This window comes from Stomoxys calcitrans, chromosome 2, assembly GCF_963082655.1.
Source record: "Stomoxys calcitrans chromosome 2, idStoCalc2.1, whole genome shotgun sequence".
Lineage (NCBI taxonomy): Eukaryota > Metazoa > Arthropoda > Insecta > Diptera > Muscidae > Stomoxys > Stomoxys calcitrans.
The window spans coordinates 107,969,190-107,996,756 of record NC_081553.1 but is presented as its reverse complement, the minus strand read 5'-3'; the positions used below and the strand labels follow the sequence as shown (position 1 = coordinate 107,996,756).

At 39.3% G+C, this 27,567-nt stretch overlaps 1 protein-coding gene across 1 annotated transcript in view; it reads left to right on the top strand.

The window, feature by feature from the left end:
• The window catches only part of LOC106093803 (neuroendocrine convertase 2), a 285,569-nt gene extending 258,455 nt beyond the window's left edge, over positions 1-27,114 (top strand). Inside the window, exons 5-12 of the mRNA XM_059362481.1 lie at positions 2,640-2,716; positions 2,941-3,029; positions 12,512-12,687; positions 12,817-13,130; positions 17,048-17,281; positions 17,346-17,510; positions 25,060-25,177; positions 25,235-27,114. Coding sequence (XP_059218464.1) covers positions 2,640-2,716; positions 2,941-3,029; positions 12,512-12,687; positions 12,817-13,130; positions 17,048-17,281; positions 17,346-17,510; positions 25,060-25,177; positions 25,235-25,396 — 1,335 coding nt within the window. The 3' untranslated portion in view covers positions 25,397-27,114. The remainder of the gene's footprint in view (positions 1-2,639; positions 2,717-2,940; positions 3,030-12,511; positions 12,688-12,816; positions 13,131-17,047; positions 17,282-17,345; positions 17,511-25,059; positions 25,178-25,234) is intronic.
• The last annotated feature ends 453 nt before the right edge of the window (positions 27,115-27,567 follow it).

Below are 27,567 nucleotides of genomic sequence, written 5' to 3'. Positions count from 1 at the left end.
CTCCCATCTTGATTTTGATGAATCCGGTTTCGGGGTTGTTCGTTTCCTCTTCTATGACTATTTTTTCTGTTGCCCATATTGCAGACACATGATTTTCTAAGTTATACTGCTCGCAGATAATTGCGACGTCAATAAATTACCCATAGACCACCTAGGCTAGAAGGTCTTGGGCTGTCCTGCGGTGGTTTAGGTTCATTGCCGTGGAACTCAGCCCTTTTTAAAATGGGTAACTGTCGTTTCCAGTAATGTTGTTTCGTTTTTTGCCAACGCTGTTTGAATTCAGCATGCAGTTTGATAGTTTTGCGGTTCGTTGCGTTCTCTAGATATATGTCCCACACACATTTTCGGCAGAGTCTGGATCTATCCACCTGAGACTTACAAGCTTTTGTAATATATCCAAATTCTAGACACCTAAAGCACCTTGTTACTGACATAGTACATGACATAGAAAGTCTAGAGATCGATCTATATAGCGGCTATATATAACTAAAATCCAATTTTTGAGATCAGAAGATCAGGTTTGTCATCAAAAATTGTTTGGAAAATATTTTTATATTAAAGTTAAAGCAAAAAACTTCATGCAAAATAATTGTGCCCTCTAACGGCTCAAAAAGTCAAAATTCGAGATACGGACTATACTTGGCACAGTTGTTGGAAGTTAAAACAAAACACCTACTGCAAAATATCAGCCAAATCGGATAATAATTGCGGCCTCTAGAGGCTCCAGAAGTCAAGATCCTAGATCGGTTTATATGGCAGCTATATCAAAACATTTACCGACATGGCCAATCTACAATCTCAACCGACCTACATTAGTAGGAAGTATTTTTACAAAATTTCAAGCGCGTAGCTTTACTCCTTCGAAAGCTAGCGTACTTTCGACAGACAGACGGATATATTGTAGGTAGCTCTAGCAATGCTTCTGTCTGATCTTCACTCCAAAATCAACAAGTCTTCATATTTACGTACCCATTGTGCCAAAAATGAGCTTCGTCGTAAAATGAAAGAAGTGCGCGATAAACTTTCTTATCAGAGCACGCATTTTGATAATAAAATTCCATAATTTGCAAGTGTTTTTCGTTTGTATGACGATTCATGGTTAAATTATAGACCAAACTAAAGATGTTTGAAAGTGAAACAAAATACGAAACATGCGTGAGCTGTTAAAACCAATGTTACCAAAAAGATAATAGCTAAAAAATCACCCTTTGTTAGTAGATTTTTTTTTGATACCATACAATGAAAAGTCATCAACCATCCACGTTTCGCTGAAGGCAAAGAGTAGCTTCTCAGAAATAGTCGGTACCTATATATATTTATGCAACGCTTGTGAAAACTCGCTAACATCCTTAATTTTTAAAATTTTATACCTTCAATTCCGTTACCGACTGTCTTGACAGCTTCCAAATCTCATCGTCCACACAAAACCTTTTCTGTTTGAAATTCGTATACTGACTATTCTATCATGAATTGTAGTCATTGTTAGGTAACCAGAGACTTTATCCAGTATTCCCAGTCTTTAACTTCGCCCCAGTGGAGCGTGTTAAATTCAGCAGGGCCGCATGGGACATCGGAACAAGAAATCCACATTGTCTTTTTTATATGCTTGGATTAGAATTGAGAAGAAGTAAAATCGAAAGATCGGTTTATATGGGAGCTGTATTAGCTTTGAACCCATTTAAAACATAATTGGTATATCTGTTGGAAGTCATAAGAAAAGTCATAGTGCATAATTTCCGATGAGAATTGTGCTCTCTAGGGGCTCAAGATGTATATTCGAGAGGTCGGTTTGTATGGGAGCTATATCAGGTTTTGGACCGAGTAGAACCATTCCTGTAATATCCGTTGGAAGCCACCGTGCTTAATTTCGGTCAAAACGCATAAGAATTGCGCTCTCCAGAGTCTCAAGAAGTCTATCTAGAAGGCCACCGTAGCGCAAAGTTTAGCATGTCCGCCTATGACGCTGAACGCGTGGGCTCGACCAATAGGTTGGCTGAGACTCCAATAGGCTTATTATTAAACTTCCAATACAGTTTACGGTGCAAATCGAACGCTTGATTGTTATGAATTTCCTAGACACGCCTTTCCGTCTGCCGGTGGGAAGTCAATGCAGACTATCCGTTTGTAGTTGAACCATATCAGGAAATAATAATAAAGCTTTACTAACGAAATTTTAGTAAAATTTGATAAAAATTTACTTCTCATCTGTATATTAAAATGATCATATTTTGCCCTTTTAAAATCCAACTGACATCCATACTTCAATAAAAATGGATATAAAAAGAAGTCTCTAAGCAGGTAGTCATGTGATTGTAAAAAAAGGAAAGGATTTATTTAAAAGTGTTTCAACAGCTATAACCATCTTTATAAAAACCTTTACGGTGGGTCTTTATAAATACGGTCCTTTCAGAACGTTTAAAACCCCATACTTTCACTGTTGGTAGAATTTTGAACACTAATTCTCTTGATTAAGGAGGGATACATGAAAAATATTTTTTTTTATATTTCTTATTAATCAAATGGCCCTTATAATGCTATCTTGATTTGTTCAATATCTTTCTTTCACCTCCTACACCGCAACTTCATTGAAAATTTAATTAATTTTGTATTTGTTTTTGTTTTTTTGCGTTTATTTACAGAATGCCGAAGCCAGTTACGATTTCAGCAGCAATGATCCATTCCCTTATCCACGTTACACTGATGATTGGTTTAATAGGTAAGGAAAAATCATGAAGGCCATCACATTTGGCCACCTGGGTATTTTTATGTGGGGGAGAATGGTGAAGATTGAGGGAGGGGTCTACTTTTGAAGGACTACAGTAACAACATAAAATAATAAAATGTGATAACGAAAAATGTGCGGGATTTAAACTTTTTGTTTTATTTGTCTTTTCTCTCATTGTTTGTGTTCTTCTACTGCTCCATATTCTGCTGCTAAAGTCATGGAACACGTTGTGCTGGTGAAGTTGCTGCTGCTCGCGATAATGGAATTTGCGGTGTTGGCGTTGCCTATGACAGTAAAATTGCAGGTGAGTCTGTTAAATACAAATTTCCAAGTAAGATGTTCCCATATTCAAAGTAACATGTTTGCTTAAAGAAGCATGGGAACAATAAATATTTAAAGCAAATGTGTAGGTAATGCAATCTACAATAAAATGAGGAATGCCAGGGTTTTTGAAGTTAAATTTTGACATGATATTTAAAAGTAAAAAATATGCTGTATCAAACATATTTAACAACATAAAAAAACATTGAGGCTTTTGGCGACTCCAGACTTCAAATCAGTTTCAAGAAATTAATACTGAGGCTTAATACAGTTTCAATCCTATTGAAGTGATATGGCTGCTGACATGAGTAGAAGTACATTTTAGGTTAAGCAGTAAAAAGCAAAGTCAAATTCTTAATTAAATTTTTTCAAACCTGCAAAAAAATTGCCATAAAAAATTCGATGAAAATTTAACCAAGGACCGATGTGTAAAAATTGTTTTTTAAGACAAAATATCAGTGAAATTTTCTTTAAACACAAAATTTTAGTGAGATGTTCTCTAAGGACAAAACTTCAATAAGAACTTTTTTAAAGGCCAAAATATTATGAACATATTTTTAACAAAATTCCACTGTAGTCTCTGAGACGTGGTTTCAACCACATTATGGGAATAGACTGGTATCCGTATATGGTTACAGTTTTAGATCAGATCGTACAGAGATGGTATGACATGGATTTCAAACCCATTGCTTCGTCTGGTTCAACAGACAAAGATAAAGATGAAGAAAATAGCCTATTTGAGTCGTAAATTTCAAGAGGCATTGAACACGAAAGATTCTTGGAGACATATTAAGTCAATTGGAATAGGAAGTGATAATGCAACAATTGGTAGTCATGTTGACTTGGATAAGATTAATAGGAGTTTCTTGAACATATCGTTTCCTGATACAAACGTACATTTCTATGACATTGAATTTAGTAACGTAAACCATGGTAGTAACAACACCTCACCAGACCTACGTTTTGTTCTTAAGCGTTTTGAACAAAGCGATGTCGTAAGCGCTGTAGATTCGATAGAGTCTAATGCCATTGGTTCTGAAGGTATTGTCTCAAGATTTTTTAGGATAATTCTACCCTTTATTCTTCCGTATATGTGCCATCTTTTTAACAATACTATTTTAAGAAGTTTCTATCCACAGTCTTGGAAGAATAGCCAGGAATTTAGGCCAATAGCAATACTTCCATTCATCTCTAAGATATTTGAGACTCTAGTCAACCGGAAAATATCAGAATATATTGCAAATAATTCGCTGTTAACAGATTTTCAATCTGGTTTCCGGCCAAAGCACAGTTACACTACTGCACTTTTGAAAGTAGTTGAAGATGTAAGGAGTGATATTGACAGCGATAAAGTTACCTTTTTTGTTCTTTTAGATCATTCAAAGGCATTTGATTCCGTTGATCCCAATATATTGGTTGCCCAAAAAGTAATTGCGGATTTTTCATATAGTTGGCGTTGACAAATTTTTTCACAGCTTGTGACTCTGTAATTGCATTCTTTCTTCTGTCAGTTATCAGCTGTTACTTTTAGCTTGCTTTAGAAAAAAAGTGTAAAAAAGTATATTTGATTAAAGTTCATTCTAAGTATTATTATAAATGCATTTACTCTCTTTTAAAAAATCCGCAATTACTTTTTAGGAACCCAATACTTTGCCTTAAACTGAAACATATATTGTATTTAAATTTCCTGAAAGAACAACGGATCTTATATTTTCCTATCTTTCGAATGGAAGCCAATCAGTATGTGTTAATAGCCGGTGTTCTACTTATCTTCCAGGCTCAAGAGGTATTCCACCCGGGTCTGTATTGGGTCCACTCCTTTTTTCCTTATATAGCAATAACCTTCCTGGACAGTTGCAGAACTGTGGTATTCATATGTATGCTATCGACGTACAGCTGTATTTGAGCTCTTCGCCCGAGAAGCTGATCGATGGCGTACTTCACCTTAATAGTGACTTGGATAGGATAAACACATGGGCAACGCCAATCGGATGACAATGCCGCCCAATCTTGATGTGGCAATTGCTGGAGCCCCATTGAGATTGTATCATCTGCAAGAAACCTTGGGTTGGAGTTTAATGATAGACTTTCATAGAAGAATCAGTACCTATGGCGTCTTACGAAACTGATATATATGAGTCGACAGTACACCCCTTTGTCCATAAGAAATCTTTTGGCTAGGACATTTATTCTGCCGAAACTATTATACTCTTGCGAAGTTTTTGCGGTTATGATGCAACTCATAGGAATAAATTGCACGTAGCCTTTAACAAAGTCGTTAGAGACATTTCTGGTTTCCCTAGAAGAGACCCGGAATCTGACATTACCAAAAAAGTATATGGTGTCTCATTTAACTCGTTCCTTAAGGTACGCTCGTTGAAAATGATCCACAAAATTATTTATACCAATGAACCTTCACATCTGGCTTCTGTAATGCGTTTTGCCAACTCTACAAGAGGTAAACAAGTAATACAAATGCGTCATCAATGTCGTGTATCTGAACAACAGTTCTTTGTTAATGCTATACGTCTCTGGAATAATCTTCGCAATAATATTCAAATTATAAGTAATGAACGACAGTTCAAATCTTCGATTTGCAATCATTTGAATTTATTATTGGTTTTGTCTTTTGTATAACTTTTTATTTATTTACTTTGTCAATAACTTTGATTAAATTGTTAAATCTTCTTTTAAGTTTCTTTTTCGGCTTTTTTAAATTTTTTTTATATAGTGTATCAGTAACTTTGCTTAATTTATTTACCTTTGAACCATCCAGATCACTTCAAAAAGCCCAACAACTTGTGAATGTTCAAATCCGCTTAATCAGACAGGTTCTTAAAGAAATGAGAACCTAAAGTGGAACTCCTTTTGTCTGCTATTTCGAGACACACACACCGAAGGTATTCTTTAGTCTTTTCTTGGGTTCACAGCTTCCGCAAAAGTCGTTACTGGCAAACTTTAGTCTGTCAGCATGTTTCATCCGATTAGACAGTGACCTGCCATGACGGACACAATGATTGAGACGCCTGTTCTAGCCAGTGACAGCAAAGCGACAGTCGAGGGCGGTTTTTGTGTTCATAAATACGTTCTCCAGGGATTTTATGGCAATCGTCGTTATGACACTATATCTTAGACATTGCACCACTTCCTTAATTGCAAGTACCTGCGGTTGATACACACTGCAGTGTTCGGGTACCCTTTTCGGGTACACATCAAACCACCTTGTCGTCTAGTTTCGTACCATCCGTATAGAAGACTTTGTATTTTTATTGACAGGAATATCGAACCGATTGGAAGGTTCGATCACAAATAGTAGTACAGTACTTTTTATAAAAAAGCAACTCAGGCTGGGTGTATCAAAGATAACATAATGCCAGTAGCCGCCACATGGCCAAAGAGAAAGCTCCCTTAGCCTCACGTCAGTGATCGCATTAATTTGTCTAGCCACAATATACAGAGGCATTAGATTTTGCATTAAATTCAATGAGATGCACAAACAAGCGATCTTTTGGAGTCGGTTAAGTATTTAGAAGTAGGTGGACTTTTGAAGCGCCGTCCACCAGATTACAACACCATACAGCATTGTAGGTCTGACAACTGCAGTATACACGCGCGGTCTAAACCTCCAACTTATTCCAATGGCTCTCTTGCTGGTATATAAGGCAAGAGTTGCCTTTCTTGCCCTTTCCAGAATGTTGGGTTTGAAGATCAATTTCCTGTCCAGAAAAACACGCAGATATTTTGCGCTTTTATTTAATGGAACATTCTCTCCTCCTTAGGAGACAGGTGCCACTGTAGGTAACTTGTATCTCCTGCTGAAAAGAACTACCTCTGTCTTGCATGGATTTACGCCTAGACCCACTTTCGGCAGCTTCCCGAAGTACATATCTTAGAGTATTGAGAAACTTTCCCCTCACCGCAATAGGCACGTCATGAGCATACTTTTACACCTTTTTCCCGTAATACATCTCTTATTAAGTAAGTTATTAAAAAACTTTCTTACGATAGTGTTGATGCTTAAAAACTTCATCTCCTTCATGGTTGACGTCTGTTTTTCATTATTGAAAGCACCTTCAAATGCAAATTTTGCCTATGAACATTCCACTAAGGAACAAGGGCAAACTTCTGACATATCATTGAGTGGAGTTCGTTTCAAATTAAAGGTCAAGTCCGAACGGCGTGCCGCAGTGCGACACCTCTTTGGGAGAAGTTTTACATGGCATAGTACCTCACAAATGTTGCCAGCATTAGGAGGGGAAAACCACCGATGAAAATTTTTCTGATGGTCTCGCCAGGATTCGAACCCAGGCGTTCAGCGTCATAGGCGGACATGCTAACTTCTGCGCTACGGTGGCCTCCGCGGACTTTTGAATATACCCCACCATAATAGGTCTCGAAGACAGAATCTTCCTTAGCCTAGAGGTCTCAAATGTATCCTCCACGGAGCTTGAAGTAAAATTTTAATTAAATTGGAAAAATATAAGAAATTTTTCTATGGGTGCAGAATTTCCAATAGATTTGCTGTATATACCTACCTTTTCTATTTTTTTCGCTTTTCGAACCACTATAACACACATTTTTAAAAATTGCTCTATAATGTTCACATGAAATACCGTGTAGTCCTAATTTTGGACATAATCCTATATCCCCTCATGGTCATTTCTCTTTTTTTAGTTTCCCTTGTTGTTACTGTCAGAAGCTTTGTCAAACTCTAATCCTCTAATAATCTATTTCATTGATTCTGCTAATAGGACATCTAATATCACTTTAAATCAATTTGCTTTCATTCATCATTATTATCGTCATCGTCATTATTGGTTTTTATTAACTTTCTTTTCTAAGAGCATTTAATTGAATGCTCTCAACAGAATGACAAAATGGAATAGAAAATTTCTTTTCCATTCCATTGCTTGATGGCTGTTATAGTTTATGGCATAAAGTGAAATCAAAGCACGATATATTATCTCCAAATACGCGTTGACGATAAAAATAAAGAGGAAAAATAAAAAAAAAAACAATCACAAATATCATTACATTTCCGTTTTCAACAGGCCACATATCATAATGAAAATGAAAGGAAATAGGGATGCCAATGCGGGAGAAATTTTAGTAATTGGATTTTTATATCGACAAGTGCACATGGGATAACTGTGAGCATCACACGGGCTGGAACTTTGACCTCTTGTGTGGTGTTCAGTGTTTTCACGGGAAGCTAAGCTGAAATGCTTTCCAGCGCATCCACAGGTTGCATATTCATACTTTACTTACTTTAATAGGCTATAACAGAAATTTGCTCTTTCTAAAATCTTTGACACCAAGTTTCGAGATGTCTATCACCACTTGATCTTTCCGTTAGGCTTTTGGTTGTCCCGCTTTGAGTGTGCCATCGTGATTGCCTTCACCACGATATCCAACAACTGTGCCAAGTATGGTTCAAATCGATCCATAACCTGATATAGCTGCCATATAAACCGATCTTGGGTCTTGACTTCTCGAGCCATTAGAGGGCGCAATTCTTATCCGATTGAAATGAAATTTTGCACGACGTGTTTTGTTATGATATCCAATAACTGTGCCAAGCATGGTTGAAATCGGTCCATAACCTGATATAGCTGTCATATAAACCGATCTTGGGTCTTGACTTCTTGAGCCTCAAGAGGGCGCAATTCCTATCCGATTGCAATGAAATTTTGCACGATGTGTTTCGTTATGACTTCCAACAACTGTGCAAAATAAGGTTAAAATCGGTCAATAAACTAATATAGCTGCCATATAAACCGATCTTGGGTCTTGACTTCTTTAGCCTCTAGAGGGCGTAATTCTTATTCAATTTGAATGGAATTTTGCACGACGTGTTTTGTTATGATATCCAACAACTGTGCCAAGTATGGTTCGAATCGGCCAATAATCTGATGTAGCTGCCATATAAACCGATCTTGGGTCTTGACTTCTTGAGCCTCTAGAGGGCGCAATTCTTATCCGATTGAAATGAAATTTTGCACAACATGTTTTGCTATGACTTCCAAAAACTGTGCTAAATAAGGTTAAAATCGGTCCATAACCTGATATAGCTGCCATATAAACCGATCTTGGGTCTTGACTTCTTGAGCCTCTAGAGGGCGTAATTCTGATTCGATTTGAATGAAATTTTGCACGAAGTATTTTGTTATGATATTCAACAACTGTGCCATATATGGTTCAAATCGGTCCATAACCTGATATAGCTGTCATATAAACAGATCTTGGGTCATGACTTCTTGACTTCTTGAGCCTCAACAGGGCGCAGTTCTTATCCGATTGGATTCAAATTGTGCACGACGTGTTTCGCTATGACTTCCAACAACTGTGCTAAGCATGGTTCAAATCGGTCAATAACCTGATATAGCTGCCGTATAAACCGATCTTGAATCTTGACTTCTTGAGCCTCTAGAGGGCCTAATTCTTACTCGATTTGGCTGAAATTTTGCACGAAGTATTTTGTTATGATATCCAACAACTTTGTTTAGAATGGTTTAAATCGGTACATAACCTGATATATCTGTCATATAAACCGATCTTGGGTCTTGACTTCTTGAGCCTCAAGAGGACGCAATTTTTTTCCGATTGGATTGAAATTTTGTACGACGTTTTTTGTTATGATATCCAACAACTGTGCCAAGTATGGTTCGAATCGGCCCATAACCTCATGTAGCTGGCATATAAACCGATCTTGGGTCTTGACTTCTTGAGGCTCTAGAGGGCGTAATTCTTATTCGATTTGGCTGAAATTTTGCACGAAGTATTTTATTATGATATCCTACAACTGTGCCAAGTATGGATTAAATCGGTCCATAACCTGTCATGTAGGCCGATCTGGGGACTTGACTTCTTGAGCTTCTAGAGGGCGCAATTCCTGTCCGATTTGGCTGAAATTATGCATGACATATTTTATTGTGACTTTCAATAACTGTGCCAAATAAGGTTCAAATCGGTCTATAGCCTGATATAGCTGCCACATAAACCGATTTGGGATCTTGACTTTATGAGCCTCTAGAGGTCGCAATTATTATCCAATTTGCCTGAAATTGTATACGACGAATCCTCCCATGGCCATCAACATACGTCTTTATTATGGTCTGAATCGGCCTATACAGCTCCCATATAAATCGATCTCTCTATTTTACTTCTTGAGTCCCCAAAGGGCACAATTTTCTTATTCGAATTGGCTGACATTTTACACAGGTCTCCAACATATATTCTTGACTCTCGACTCTTAACTCTTACTGGTGAATATCATAAAAATCAGATCAGATTTAGATATAGCTGTCATGCATGTATATCGCCAGATTTTCACCCCAAGAGACACTGGAAGCGCATTGTTTAACCAAACTTGCCAAAATTTTGGGCAATGCTTTCCTCAACAACTACCACAATATCTGTGAGGTTTGCTCGAAATCGGTTCTGATTAAGATATAGCTCCCAAGTATATGTTCGTCAGATTTTGGGTAATTTACAATAATGTTGTCATTTGTCCCCCGTATTTATTACAGTTTGAACATATTTGCTTTGCTCGAAATTTGATATGGATTGTTGAATAACCTATCTGAAAACATCCGCCGAGGTCCATCAAAATCGGTTCAGAATTGGATATAGCTCCCACATTGTACTTATAGGGTAGGTGTAGGGTATTATATTGTCGGCACCGCCCGACTTTGTCCTTCCTTACTGGTTAAACAGCAAGTAAATATAACATAAATTTACCCATGAACATTCCATTAGGTAACAGGGCAAATTTCTCACAGATCAATGAGTGCTGTCCGATTCAAGTTTAAGCTCAATGCCACACCTCATAGGGGAGTAATTTTTGCATGGCATAGTACCTCACAAATGTCACCAGCAATAGCAGGGGATAATCACCTCAGAAAATTTTTTCTGATGTTCTAACCAGATTTCGAACCTACTTGCAAGAGTGCCATTCATTAGCCAACAGTTCATTGACTTACTGCTATTGTCAGACCTGCAATGTTATATGATTTTGTGGTCTAGTGCTTGGTACCCGAACAAATCCTTTACTGCTCAATACTCAGCCGTTTCCAAAGGATTGCATATTTTTATATCACAGTCGCATTGGTGATGGCTCCATCGGATTTAATGCTACACCTATGTTAAGGCCCATAATGACATTGTGGCAAGACAAATTCCTGCAATCACTATTGTGAGCCTAAAGAAGCTATCCTTTTTGTCATTCGGCAATCACGGATACTATTGATCTATCTATGATCCTTGATATCCTATATGATCCTTGATACAATATCCAATATACCAATGTCTCAGCCGGTATTTGAAAAAAAAAGTGCTGTACCACTGAAACTGATTGAACCGATTGGAGTTATATTGAACGGATGCTTCCAAACTGATCCATGTGATCTGAAGAACTGGGACTGGGTATATCGTGTAGGTTATGGGATCACTATTGTATGCATCCAGAGGAGGTCCTTGCAATTCAGAGTGTGATGAAAGGTTAAGAGTTAGCATAAATATTTTCTCACATAGCCATTCATAAAATCTCAGCAAAACGTATTTCTGCATTCAAAAGACGCCATTGACTATCGGAGATCTCTTAACGAGTTAACCGAATAGTTCAATATAAATAGTACTGTGAGGACTATATTTGACGTCCGTGCCGGGTATAGTTTTGTTCGGAATATATTTCGAAATAGCGCCCATGTAAAGCGATCCATCATTTGAAGGTATTGTACCCATGAATGGCCTGGCATGGTAAGAACGACTTAAAATATCAAGAAAATAGTGAGGGGTCGAGCACGAAATGAAGAGAGTCTACCGTCATTACAATGCGCATACTGGGCTGGATATAATAAACTTAAATTAAAAAAAAAATCTCCAAGCAATCCTCTCATTTTGTTTCCAGTTTAAAAATGATTTTTTCTTTAACATTTCGAGTTCCCAAATTTATGCATAAAGAAAGTGGAAACATGACAAGTACCATTTAGGGATTTTACTAAATCCCTTTCGGAAAATTTTATAAGGAACTCCTACACTAAACTAGTTAAATATGTATCAAATGTGTGTATACATGTGTGTACGTGTCCATGGGTACACCATTGTACTTTGGCCGTAAATGTGTAAACATGGCCAGAGTGATTTTTATTACGAATCATAAATTTGAGCGATATCCCGTAGCCATTATTGCCATATGGGCACAGTGGATTCGAGCAAACAAAACTGTGTCGAGGCGAGCGTCAAACGAACGTCTAATGTTGTATGGACAAGTGCACGATAAAGTGTCAGATTAGGTGATTGTAGGCATTGATTAAACACTGGATAGATGATGGGTCCTGAAGGTGGGCAATGGAGGAGGAAGAAGAAGGACGAAAGTAGCATTTTTTTACTTAGCCATAAACATTTCGATTGTTGATTTACCTTTGCTCACTGCCCTCTGCTGTTTTTCTCTTCTCTCCTCAACAGGTATACGCATGTTGGATCAACCCTATATGACGGACTTGATAGAGGCCAACTCGATGGGCCACGAACCGCACAAGATTCACATCTACAGTGCCTCATGGGGTCCCACCGACGATGGCAAAACTGTGGATGGACCTCGCAACGCCACCATGAGAGCCATTGTCCAGGGCGTCAATGAGGTGTGTATTATTATGGTCATTTGGCGTTGCTTTTCCATTGCCACAACTACTGCCGATGATGATGGCGTTGCTGATGGTGATGGTAATGGTGTAAAACTAAATGTCATGTTACATATTTCTCACACACAGGGCCGTAATGGATTGGGCAACATATACGTCTGGGCTTCGGGCGATGGCGGCGAGGAGGATGACTGCAATTGCGATGGCTATGCGGCCTCCATGTGGACAATATCCATTAACAGTGCCATAAACGATGGCCAAAATGCCCATTACGATGAAAGCTGTAGCTCCACTCTGGCCAGCACCTTCAGCAATGGAGCCAAGGATCCCAACACCGGGGTGGCAACAACAGATTTGTATGGCAAGTGTACGACAACCCATTCCGGGACCAGTGCAGCCGCACCGGAAGCAGCTGGCGTATTTGCGTTGGCCTTGGAAGCAAAGTGAGTATCACATGTGGATGGCGGATGTACTTGAATTACTTGGAAAAATGTTGCTGCCCACCAAAACAAACGTTCGGTATTTGTTTAGTCAGTCTGAATGGTGAAGTAAATTGGTGGGGTATCTAACACACAAGCAGTGAAACAAAAAACAAGATTTGTTATCAGTGCAAATTAGGGGGAATCGTTTGTTTTTTTGTTATATGAGCCTGTTATTTAAACGGTTTTCCAAGTCTTATGAGTTAGCGGATATGAGGCGGGACATAATGATTAGATGTGACGTAGAATGATCACAACAAAACACCCCACAGTGATTAAAATTTATAAACACAGGAGGAATGTTGACAGCTTATAATGAAATCATAAGTAGTAGTTGTTGTAGCAGTTTATTGTGTTCTATCCTTCGTCTGCTTGATTCTGTTGATTCTGTTGAGTGTCAAGACCCAGGAACTCTGCGACTAAAATGGGGTGCGTCCTCAGGGATCTGGGTCTAAGTCGAGTGGGTCTGGCCGGGCACTTAAACAGGTGCCGTGTATCGTGCGGTCCCTGATCACAATCGGGACATACATCTTGCAGGTCGGCATCAATCCTAGCTCTGTGGGAATTGAGGCAGCTGTATCTGCCGGAACGTAATTGAGCCAGAATTAGTCTGGTTTGACGGGGGAGGCCAATTTCTTCAGGTGCAATGGGAGGCGGTCGTTCTCCTAGGACTATATTCACCCGGTAGCCAATTACCACATCTGCTGCCATGTCTGCTTGAATGTTGTTTAGACCTGCTAGATACGCCGCTTGATCTAGAGGTTCTCTCTTGTAGCGCTGAACCTCACGCTCTAGATCATGTAGGGTTGCCCAAAAAGTAATTGCGGATTTTTCATATAGTCGGCGTTGACAAATTTTTTCACAGCTTGTGACTCTGTAAATGCATTTTTTCTTCTGTCAGTTATCAGCTGTTACTTTTAGCTTGCTTTAGAAAAAAAGTGTAAAAAAAGTATATTTGATTAAAGTTCATTCTAAGTTCTATTAAAAATGCATTTACTTTCTTTTAAAAAATCCGCAATTACTTTTTGGGCAACCCAATAGATCTCCCTTAAGGCTTCTGAGCGGTGGATATTTATCCACAAGATGATGATTTGGATGGTCTCTGCGATGGTCTGAGCCCAAAAGGTATTGCTTAGACAGCATGTAGTTATGTCTTCGCTCTGGTAGGATCTCTGTCTCCTGATGGAGGTGGTCCACATGAGAGCTAAAGGAGACAGCCCATCGCAGTTCGGAGGGCGGCATTCTGACAGATCTGAATATTATTTCACTGCGTGTCACATAGTTGACGAGATCACACTGGCGCTGCATAATTTACCACAGAACGGCCAATTGCTTTGTACGTGGTCAACAAGGTTTCTTTTTTGCACCCCAAGTGCTGCCAGCAAGTGACTTGAGGACCTTTTTTCTACTTTTGACTTTATCGCAGATTACTGTGGCATGTGGGGAGAATGTGTAAGAGCTGTCAAATGTGACGCCAAGTATTTTGGGATACTTGGTGGTCGGAATCATTTGCCCATCGATCATCGCAGTCAACTCAGTATTCACCTCAGGCGTATTTGTGGCTGAAGATTTGGTGGCGGATATCTTCAGATTTCTTGCAGCGAAATATGAGGCAAGCTCGTTGAGGTAGACGTTCAACCTATCGCTGATGTCATCAATGTTTGGGGGGCCTGATGCCATGATCGTTCAATCGTCCGCATATGATACGATCTCTATGCCGTCTGGAGGGGGTGGAATGGAGAATAGGTAGAGGTTAAACAGTGCCGGAGATATCACCCCTCCTTGGGGAACTCCCTGTTTCACTCTACGGCTCCACGACTTCGTATCCCTAAATTCCACAAATAACTGGCGACCACACAGATAATTCGCGAAGCAGCTTTTCAGGCCTGAATGGAGGGACGTGTTGGCGATGTCCTCAAATGTCATGGCTGACGGTGTTGAATGCCTTCGATAGGTCCAGTGCCACAAGGATCGCCCTATCACATGGCCTGGGCTGATTGAAGCCACGGAAAATGGGTGCGGTGATGGCATGCAAAGCTGTTGTTGTGCTGTGCAGTCTTCGAAATCCATGTTGATACTCGGCGAATGGAAATTCTTCTACGAGGCTCGGGAGGAGTAATGTCTCAAGCGTCTTTGCCACTAGTGAGAGAAGGGTGATCGGTCTGTACGACTCCCCCAAACTCGGGTCTTTTCTAGGCTTCAGTAGCGGGATCACTCTGCCCATTTTCCAGACATCGGGAATCATAAGAGTGTTCAAAAAAAGGTTGAGGACAGTGGAAAGGTACTGAACTCCAGGTGAATCCAGATTCTTCAACATCAATGTAGAGATTTCGTCGGGGCCCAACGCCTTAGATGATTTGGCGCCACGGATGACATGCGTAATTTCGCCCACGGTAAATTGTGATGGCTGTTCATCGGCTCGGAGACCATGAATATGGCTAATGGCTCTCCTCCTTGCCCTGTCTCTCTAGGGATGCACAAAAAATTGAACATTGAACAACCTGGCGCATCTCTTCGGCTCAGTCACGGTTATTTCGCCCAAAGTGACTGAGGTCCTGTCATTCCGTCTACCGGGGTTCGAGAGTGACTTAACAGTAGACCACACCGGTGCCTAAGTTACATTGCTCCAAGTGTTCCAGCCACAAATTCCGCTTATGTTCGTTGACTACCCTGTTTATTTCCACATTCAGCTCGCTGATTATGGGGTTAGAGGGGTCCATACCATGAATCCCATCACGCTCGTCTGCGAGTACCACTGCTGGCGCCGGGAAATTGGGCCGCGGAATTTCCTCTTGGCCACTAGAGGGGGGTGGTAATTCACTGAAGCGGCGATTGGTATAATCTCTGGTGGTGGTGGTGGTGGTCGGTCGATGGTGAGAATTATGGGTCGGTGGTCTGACCCCAAAGAGATGACGGCTTGCCAGGATACGTCACTCAGGAGATCAGGGGATGCAATGGAGATGTTTGGCGAGCTGCTGCACCTCCTCGTAATCCTAGTGGGGGCATACTCATTCACCGTGCAAAACGTGGAGTTTTCAATCTGCTCTGCCAAAGCTATGCCACGCTGGTCGTTACATAGGGGAGAATGCCATGAAGAGTGATGCGCATTAAAGTCCCCTGGAACCAGACGATTATGGCCAGATAGCAACCCACTTATGTCAGGGTTGTAAGCGTGGCCATTATTCGGGACACAGCTACCAACCGTCGGTATGTAAACGTTGTATAGCTCTATCTCGGCAGTACCGGACTTGACTGCTATCCCCATGCATTCCATGTAAGGGTCACTAGCGTCAAGCGCGAGATAGGTCTAAATTGCACGGAATGGTGTATCACGAAGGCCAATCCCCCACCTCCATTCCTTGCGTGATGTTTACGTAGCACATTGTAACCGTGACAGCTGTGCAAGCTGCAGGTGTTGGTCAGCTTTGTCTCCTGGAACGCTGCTCTTCCGACTCATCGTAATTTCTTGGGGGAAAAGGTGAACAGAGCTCAAAAGATTCTAAACATATATTGGGTTGCCCAAAAAGTAATTGCGGATTTTTCATATAGTCGGCGTTGACAAATTTTTTCACAGCTTGTGACTCTGTAATTGCATTCTTTCTTCTGTCAGTTATCAGCTGTTAATTTAAGCTTGCTTTAGAAAAAAAGTGTAAAAAAGTATATTTGATTAAAGTTCATTCTAAGTTTTATTAAAAATGCGTTTACTTTCTTTTAAAAAATCCGCAATTACTTTTTGGGCAACCCAATATAATTGAGAGTCAAAATGGGGAGAGAAGGAGATGGACTTACAAACAGATGGACATAAATCGTAGAATTTTACAGCCAGCTACAGAATATCAAGGATTTCCATTTTTTAAAAAATCCTGTTTTTTTATTTTCAGCCCTGAGTTAACTTGGCGTGATATTCAACATTTGACTGTTCTAACTTCGAAACGTAATTCTCTTTTTGATGCCAAAAATCGTTTCCATTGGACCATGAATGGAGTAGGCCTTGAATTTAATCATCTGTTCGGTTTTGGCGTTTTAGATGCCGGCGGCATGGTAACATTGGCCAAACAGTGGCACACCGTACCGCCAAGATATCATTGCGAGGCAGGAGATATTCAAGAGACACAGTAAATATTTTTAATAGATTTTCTCCTTTCTTATTGCCATAGAGGTCACTATTTTCTATTTCAGTGCTATTTACTCAGGTCGTTCCATGTTTCTGGAAATTAAGACAGATGCCTGCAAGGGAACCGACACCGAAGTAAATTATTTGGAACATGTTCAGGCGGTGATTTCAGCAAATGCATCACGGAGAGGCGATTTGGAGTTATTCTTGACATCACCGATGGGAACAAGGTAAGAAGATCTTTAACGATAAGGTTGTAATGATACTGCCGACAACGGGGATAAGTACTTCTGTCATAACAATTAGTGCTGTCTAATACAAGCTTAAGCTCATTGGTAACGATCGGCTTGTCACAGAGCGATACCACTAAACAGAGAAGTTTAAACGTCTTATTACCCAAGGTTACTACCTCACTGGCTGTTCCAGTTCGCAAAACTAAAGCATTTTTGGGTTGTCGTGAAACACCCTATCGGTCAGCAGTACAGCAAAATTGTCACATCTGAGGTTCGGAAAACCCAAGAATTATTCTTGAGAAAGTGGCACAGGGCACGCCACAGGGGGACATTTTATCGCCACTCCTATGGAGGCCACCGTAGCGCAGAGGTTAGCATGTCCGCCTATGACGCTGAACGCCTGGGTTCGAATCCTGGCGAGACCATCAGAAAAAATTTCCAACGGTGGTTTTCCCCTCCTAATGCTGGCAACATTTGTGAGGGTACTATGCCATGTAAAACTTCTCTCCAAAGAGGTGTCGCACTGCGGCACGCCGTTCGGACTCGGTTATAAAAAGGAGGCCCCTTATCATTGAGCTTAAAACTTGAATCGGAATGCACTCATTGATATGTGAGAAGTTTACCCCAGTTCCTTAGTGGAATGTTCATGAGCAAAATTTGCATTTGCAATTTCCTATGGGTGACCACCATAAATGACCTATTACGGATGCTGACTAAAGAGGGATTTGAACCCGTCTGTTACGCAGACAATGTTATAATACTTCTAAGGGGTAAGGATCGGAACGAGCTATGCAGAAGGGCCCAAAAGGGTCTTGCATATGGCATATGACTGGGCTAGACCCAGAGGTCTCAATGTTAACCCAGAGAAGACTGAAATATGCCTGTTCACGAGGAAGATGAAGGTGGGTCAATTTGACGCACTACGTTTCCTCAATAAGACGATTTCAATATCTGACAAGGTCAAATATCATAAATAGGAAACTGAATTGGAAGTGTCACATTCAGAAGCGTACCGAGAAGGCTCACAGATGTTGGGCACTATGTAGACGGGTCGTAGGCTCGAAATGGAGCCTGAATCCTAGGATAGGCTACTGGCTCTACAGAAGCCTGATTAGACCAATACTAACTTACGCCTCAGTAGTTTGGTGGACTGCTATGGAGAAAAGTGCAACATAAGGACCATACAACAGGTTCTGAGAACATGTTGTCTTGGCATAGGCGGAGCGATAAGGACCACACCCACTAAAGCACTGTAGACTATTCTAGATATCCGACCCATTGACATACAAATTAAGTGTGAGGCAGCCACTGAGGCTATGAGACTTAAGGCGATGGGAGAATGGATTGAGGATGGGAGCAGCTCATACCATAGCGGTGTAATCGAGGCGACCGTATGAAACCTGGACGGAAGAGGTTTCCGATCGGATACCTGAGATGAACCTTGAAGTCGAGTGCGAAGCACTGCTGCCAGTGGCACAGTCTTGGATTGACGGAACCCTAGTATTGCCATCTGGAAGATCATGTTGCACGGTTGGATCAAAGCTAGAGGACAGAGTGGGCCTGGGGGTTTACATTGAGAACCCAGAGACTGAGTTCTGTTTTAGACTGCCTGACCATAATACGGTCCTTCAGGCGGAGAAGCGGGCGATCACGGAATGCGTGAAATGGTGTGGTGCTAACGCGGGGACATCGAGGGTGAACATCTTACGGATGGTAAAATTGCAATTAGGGCAAAAACAACCAGGACGGTAAGGTTACGAACAGTCTTGCAGTGTATGAAGGAGATTAACGCCTTCTCTGAGGATGGCAAAATCCGCATCGTTTGGGTGCCAGGCCATAACGGCGTAAGAGAAAGGGCAGACGATTTGGCGGTGTAGGCCAGAGGACTGCCGTCAATAAACTTAGTTAACCCGAAGCCTTTCGGGTCGACGCAGACGCAGAGTTAAGGGAGTGGGCGACGAATGCGCATGCAACATTTTGGAACAGCGAAATGGTCGGTAGGACGGCGAAAATCCTATGGGGGGATCCAGATCGTGAAAACACGAGGATATAACTGAAAGCAAGCAAGAAGGAGGTTAGTATAGCTATTGGTATCTTAACGGGATACATAGGACTACGAGCTCACTTATGTAAAATCGGGGCGGCAAGTGACAGCAAATGTAGGGCATGCGGGGAAGATAATGAGACGTTGGAGCATTTCCTTTGCCGGGCGGCTTTCGCGTCCTACATACACCGGTACTTAGGTGGAAACAAAATATCAGACATGAACCAACTTAGGGGAGTGGTATTGAAAACAATTAAGGATTTTGTAAGTAGCACGGAATTCCTAGCTTAAAGATTTATTTTTAGCGCACAACAAGCCGTTTACTGGCTTAGGTGTACAGCGGTCAAAAAAAGTATTCATCATTCAATGTTTTTTTTTTAATAAGTCTACAAAAGACAATTGGAATAAAAACATATTAAACTAATGATGCAGTAGTGCTTGTGTGATATATATGTACACACCACCGCGTCTTATAACTTCTTTTAAACGGTTTGACATCGATTGGACTAATTTAGCGGTTATATTTTGGTCTATATTAGTCCATTCCTCCATTATCACCTGTTGCATTTGACTCTTGCTCGAAAAATTGCGCGTTCTCAATTTGCGTTCGAGATGTTCCCAAAGATGTTCAATTGGGTTCAAGTCGGGACTTTGAGGAGGAGTTTTAATGACTTTGGGGCAGTTATACAGCATCCACATCTTGGTATTTAAAGCAGAATGTTTGGGGTCATTATCTTGATAATATTGAAAGTTATTACCAAGCCCAAGTTTTACAGCACTATCTTTTAAATTCCTCTTTAAAATGTCAATGTAATACTTATGATCCATTACTCCATTAATAATTTCAAGATTTCCCGCTCCTGAAGCCGCCATACACCCCCAAACCATTAAACCACCTCCACCATGTTTTACAGTAGCAACTGTGTTTCGTTCTTCAAGCTCTGTATTTGGTTTTCTGTACACTATGACCTTTCCATCGCACCCAAAAAGATTAAACTTGCTCTCGTCTGCAAAAATGACTGTTTTCCAAAATGATTCGGGCTGTTTTACATACATTTTTGCGAAGTTTAGCCTTTTCACTCGGTTTATTTTATTTATAAAGAGCTTCTTACGTGCAGTTCTTCCTCTGTAACTATGCCTTTTGAGTGTATTTCGAATTGTTTGTGTAGTAACTTCCTTCCCTAAATATTCCATAGTGTTTTTACGAAGAATGGTCGCATTTGTCTTCGGAGTTTTCTGAACTTGCCGCACTAGCCAACGCACATCTCCAACTGAAAGTGCTTTTGGTCGACCAGATCTTGGTTTATTGTCAACAGTTTTCGTTTCTGTCCACTTTCTGATGATGGATTGTATAGTAGATCGTGGTCTATTTAATATTTCACTGATAGTTTTTTGAGTTAAACCATTCCTGTGGTGTTTTATTATCAAAACTTTTACCTCATCAGAAACCTCGTTTTGCTTACGACCCATTTTGACAAAAACTATATTTTCAATGAAATTAAATATTTGCTGTCAAGGGCAAAGCCTCCTTTACTAAATAAAACAGAAAAGGGGGATTCCCAAATAATATTTGAATTTGACTTTGATGATAGCACATCAATGATGAATACTTTTTTTGTTCTGTTTTTGGTGTTATTATATAAAATTGCCTTTTTTGCGCTAATTAAATTTATTTTTTGAATTTATTTTAAAACATATTACGAAAAATAAACTATTGCATAAAACTGCATTATTTGTTTACTTTAAATTTTCTTCAATTACCCAAAATAAGAGAATTTATTATCAATTTTGCTAATGATGAATACTTTTTTTGACCGCTGTATGTCCATAGTGGCATGGGGAGGATTAATATGTGCACCCTCTTTTAAACTTAACCTTACCTATTGTTGAGAAGCCTCCCCATCCTCAATAGGCGACTGTTTAGTGCGGTTTATTTTTCGGCGAGGTCATTAGACCTCACTTTTATGGTCGGAATTGGAGGCATTGGTCTGGACAACGTTTACTTTGAACAATATCGCAACGTGATACACGAGCAACGAATCCATTTCTATTCTACGTGAAAAGTTTCCGGGTCGTGTTATCTGTGAAAGTGGTGATCACATTTGACCACCGAGGTATTGTGTTTTAACACCTTGCAGCTTCTTCATTTGGGGCCACATCTTGTCTTATATATAAAAATACATTTGTGGTTATAGACTCCCGTGGTGAAAATAGGGTACTACATTTTTTGATATCTGAAGCTGGCCCTTCCCCTTACCCTAATTTTCAGAAACTCCAGATCTAGGAGATGGGTGTGCGATTGCAGCGAAATTTTGTGTGATCTCTTATAGTAACCTAAAAACAAAAATTTTGTTTTCCAAACTTCGGATGGGGTACCTAGGGGGACGCCCCACCCCAAAACCTACCAAATATATATATAGACTAATCACAACAATATGGGACTCAACTGAAAGGTATTTAAGAGTAGAATACGAATCTGATACCCAAATGTGGGATCAAGTGTTTGGGGGACCACCCCAACCCCCAAAACACCCCTAAATCGGACATATTTACCAATCATGGAAATATAGGGCTCAACTGAAAGGTATTATCGAGTAGAATACGAATCTGGTATCAAAATGTGCGACCAAGTGTCAAGAGTGGGGGCCGTCTCCCCCTAAAAACACCCCCAAACAGGACTTATTTACTGACCATCGCAATATGGGGCTCAAATATTAGGTATTTGAGTGTAGAATAGGAATTTGATATCCAACTTTGAGTCCAATGACAATATGGGGTTCAAATAAATGATATTTGAGAGTAGAGCACGATACTAATTTTTTTCAGGGCTAAGTGTTTGGAGGACCACCCCGACCCCTAAATCGGCCATATTAACCGATCATGGCAATATGGGGCTCAACTGAAAGGTATTTACGAGTAGAATTCGAATCTGATATCAAAATGTGCGACCAAGTGTTTTGATTGCCGCCCCTCCCCAAAAACACCCCACAAAGAGCACAAATTTACTAGCATAGTAATATGTTGCTCAAATGAAAGGTTTTTGGAAGAACCGCACGAATCTGATATCAATATTCGGGAAAAAGTTTCTATGGGGCCAACCCATCCCATAACTCCACCCAAATAGGAAGTATTTACTGACCATTACAATATGAAGCTCAAATAAGAGGTACTTTAGAGCAGAATACGAAGCTGATATATATTTTTGGAGAAAGTCACTGAGTGGCCGCCTTATCCCCGACAACACCCCCGAACCGGACATGTTTGCCGACTATGCAAATATGAGGCTCAAATGAAAGATATTTTGGATTAGACCAGGAATCTGATATCAGCATTCGGGACCAACTGTCTAGGAGATATCCCACCCCCATAACAACCTCCAAATAGGTCATATTTGCTCACCATAGCAATTTAGGACTTAAAGAGAGTGTAGCTTTGCACAAAGCGTACATATTTGCTGACTTTTGCAATAAGGGATTTAAATGAAAGGTATTTAAGATTAGAAAACGAATTTGATATCCAACTTTGAGTCCAATGGCAATATGGGGTTCAAATAAATGATATTTTGAGAGTAGAGCACGATGTTGATTTATTTTCAGGGCTATGTGTTTGGGGGACAACCTCACTCCCCAAAACACACCTAAATCCGACATATTTACCGACCAGGTCATTGTGGGGCTCACATGAAAAGTATTGGGGAGTAGAGCACGAAATTGATACCCATTTTCGGTACCAATTTTTTTGGGGGTCTACCCCTTCCCAAAAACGCCCCACAAACAGCAATTATTTATTGACCATCGTAATAGGGGACTCAAGTAAAGGTATTTGGGAGTAGAATACAAATCTGATATCCAAATGTGGGAGCATATATTTGGGGGCACCGCCCCTTCCCCAAGGGTACAAATTTACCGACCAGAAAGGTATTTGAGATTATAAAACAAATGTGATAACCAATTTTGGGGCCAAGTGTTTGGGGTACAGCTCATCCCATAAACTTCCCTTTCACCAATGGCAATATGGGGTTAAGGCAAGGCAATATGGGACTCAAATGTTAGGTATATGGGAGTAGATCACGAAATTCATAACCACTTTTGGGACCACGTTTCTGGGTTTGCCACCTGGGAGCCTTCAACAAACACTATTTTCGTAGCATGGTATTTCACTAAAAGCTCTTTCATTGTCGAACATAAATATTTAAACAGGTGCATTTATTATCCGATTTCGTTGAAATTGAAAACAGTGATTTGTTGTAAGATTCCCGACATCCGACTCAAATATGGTTCAGATCGGATCATATTTAGATATAGCTGTCATATAGACCGATCTGTTGATTTAGGGTCTTAAGCTCATAAAAAACGCAAATATTGTTCGATTTCGCTGAAATTTTAAATAGTGCGTTGTTTTCTGCCTCCCGATATTCGACTCAAATATGGTTCAGATCGGTCCATATATACCTACCATTCAGAGCGATCAGCCGACTAAGGGACTTGAGCCCATAAAAGCTATATTTGTAACACGATTTTAAGATTTCCGTCGTCACACCTAAATATTGTTCAGATCGCAATATATGTAGATATAGCTGTCATATATTGGGTTGCCCAAAAAGTAATTGCGGATTTTTCATATAGTCGGCGTTGACAAATTTTTTCACAGCTTGTGACTCTGTAATTGCATTCTTTCTTTTGTCAGTTATCAGCTGTTACTTTTAGCTTGCTTTAGAAAAAAAGTATAAAAAAAGTATATTTGATTAAAGTTCATTCTAAGTTTTATTAAAAATGCATTTACTTTCTTTTAAAAAATCCGCAATTACTTTTTGGGCAACCCAATAGACCGATTTAACGATTTAGGGTCTTAAGCCCATAAAAGCCACAATTATTATGCGATTTCATTGAAATTTAAAAAAAGGGAGTTGAATCAAGCCTCCCGATATCCGATATATTTCAGATCGGTCTATATTCAGATATAGCTTCCATATGGAGCGATCTGCCGGTTAAGGGTCTTGAGCCCAAAAAAGCTGCATTTATAACCCGATTGCGCAGAAATTTTAAATTGTGAGTTCATAAAAGCCTACCGATATTCGACTCAAATATGGTTCAGGTCGGTTTTTGTTGTTGTTGTTGTAGCAGTTTGTTGTGTTCTATATTTCGTCTGCTTGATCTGTTGAGTGTCAAGACCCAGAAACTCTGCGACTAAGACGGGGTGCGTCCACAGGGAACTGGGTCTGGCTGGGCAGTTAAACTGATGACGTGTATCGTGCGGTCCCTGTTTACAATCGGCTTGAGGACCTTGTTTCTACTTTTGACTTTATCGCAAATTGCTGAGGCATGTGGGGAGAATGTGTAAAAGCTGTCAAATGTGACGTCAAGTATTTTGGGATACTTGATGGTCGGAATCATTTCTCGGTCCATAACCTGATAAGAGCTGCCATATAAACCTAACTCTTGATTTGATCTTCAAGATGAAGGTCTCATAAACTATTGAATACTAACTATAATTTCTTTTCAGATCTATGATTTTATCACGTCGTGTCAATGACGATGATCATCGTGATGGATTTACCAAATGGCCATTTATGACAACACACTCATGGGGTGAATATCCTCATGGTACCTGGAAACTGGAGGTTTGTAAAATAACAAAAAATATTGAATAAAATCCCTAATTCTATTTCAATTCATAGGCTCGCTTTAATTCAAATCAACCTCGTTCCGGCTGGCTAATCGATTGGTCACTGGTATTACACGGCACAAAAGAGGCACCCTATCGAACATTATCACCCGCTTCACCTCACTCAAAACTGGCCATTGTCAAGAAGGCCCACGAGGAGAAGAAAATGCAATAATTCGTTCAGGCCAAAGCAACGCCAACATAAAACAACTCAAATAGGAGAGATTCAGGGGCTACCAAGTAAAACACCAGCCTTTACATTGGCTATGCTGGAATTAGTAGAACGCGCGTGATGTATTACGTCAAGGAGAGACACTAATCAACCAACCAAACAACCAACCCACTAACCAACACACATTCCAAACCACATTCAGTAACAGAAGGCCAATTGAATTCAGTTTCGAAATTTACAAAGTTACAAATTTACATGAGAAAAACCAAAAAAAAACAACAAAAAAACAGAAGTTCTTATAAAAGAGAAAACTAACGAAAAGTGCAATGAGATAATGATATAGACATGTATGTATTTATGTACTAATTAGGTAAATGTGAATGGATAAAAACACTATATAATTATATAATTGAGGGAATTGAATAGTTGTTGAAGTACATATTTGAGAAATATTGCATATGGTTATTTAAAACTATTCTGATTTTGTTTAAAAAAAAAGAACATTTCTTTCCGAGTATGTGTGTAGGAGGTTTAAAAACGAAAATATTTGAGTAGTAGAAAAATAGTCAAGGAAAAAAGAAATGAATGGTTTTGTTATACATATTTAATTGAAGAACGAACATAATTTCATGAAAAAAAGTTGTATAGTGAGTATACAGTTTCCATAAAAAATCAAATTCCCAACTAGGTTACTAAAGAACTTTATAAGGGTTCTTGTTGCCCCAAGATGTAAATGATTCTATTACGGTTTTTCTAAAGATTCTTGTTCGGCAAAATTTAAATAATTTCTTTCCAAATGATACTAAATTTTGAACTCACATTAAATTAGAAATATTAACAATTGTATTGTATAATTTGTTAGGACTATTCCCCATGTTTCGGCTTCCCAAATGGCAAAAGGTAAAATGTTATTTTTCTCATTTCATGCAACCTTGCTATGTCGTTGCTTGGATCTCTAGTTTAATAAGATTTCTATATACTAAGAGCAACCTCGTGATTTAAAACATTAAAGGAATATGGATTAAAGGATAAAGGCAATCATTTATTCTTTTATATTTTGTGATTTTGGAAACCGAAACATGGGTTGTTAATTGCTTTAAGCATCTTTTTAAAGTTCTTCATAATTTCTATCCGAAAATTATCTTTTGTGGTTATACATTGGGGGGTGATATGTTTGAATCTTTCTGAAAATTTTGTTCTCTTTGTTTTTATACCATTCCAATTGTATTGAAAACTTTTCTGGTGTATTTACAGTATATGTTCATAACAATAATTAAAATAGAAATCTAGACATAAAGAATGTTTTAGTGCGCACCCTTCACATTTGTCCCAGAAACACAAATCTTTCTCTAACGTTTGAGGGAAAAACTCCCTGAGTAGACCAGTACCCCAATCTAGACAACATGGTACCCATTTCGTTATAACAATCGTATGAGCAACATATTGCCTAAGTTCGGAATGAGTTTGGATGCCAAACATTTATTCTTCGGAATAATGTAATGTAAAATTCAACATTCACTCAAAAATATTATTATCTTTGTATTTATATTTATTGGAAGAATCTGATTGAGTTTTTGCTTATTTCAGTTAAATTCTATGCTTTGGCACCTTAAAATGTTATCCTTTCTCTATTAAGTAACAAATTAATTAGTGATACAAATTTCACTTCAGTAAAAACCCTAGTGAATATTCAACTATTTCCAATATATTCAACGACGTTTGATTTGTTAAGTTAATTTAACTTATCCCATCTACCGGTTAATAGTGATTAGAAAAGAGAAGATTATCGAGTTCGAAAGTTTTAATGCGCAACAGGTAAAGGTGGGTATTAACTTCAGTTTTCACAGTGGTATTCCATAAAAAAATTGTGAAACAATCTGTGAAGACATTTTCATTTGAGATACTAAGTTCTCCACTGAGCGGAAAATTGATATTCATTAAAAGACTGTACGGAGCATATTTTAATTTGAGCGAAAGTAGATTTTTTGTCGCATTTGCATTCATTGACTTTTAAATAACGATTATTAGCAAAAATAGCTCTTCCACTATTATTTTTATGATGACTACGCAAGCAACACAATTTACCAAAATAAATGCTTGTACTACTTTTTTTTTTATTGAAACAATGTTTTGTGGAAACATTCCACAGTCAACGAACTTAATACCCACCTTAA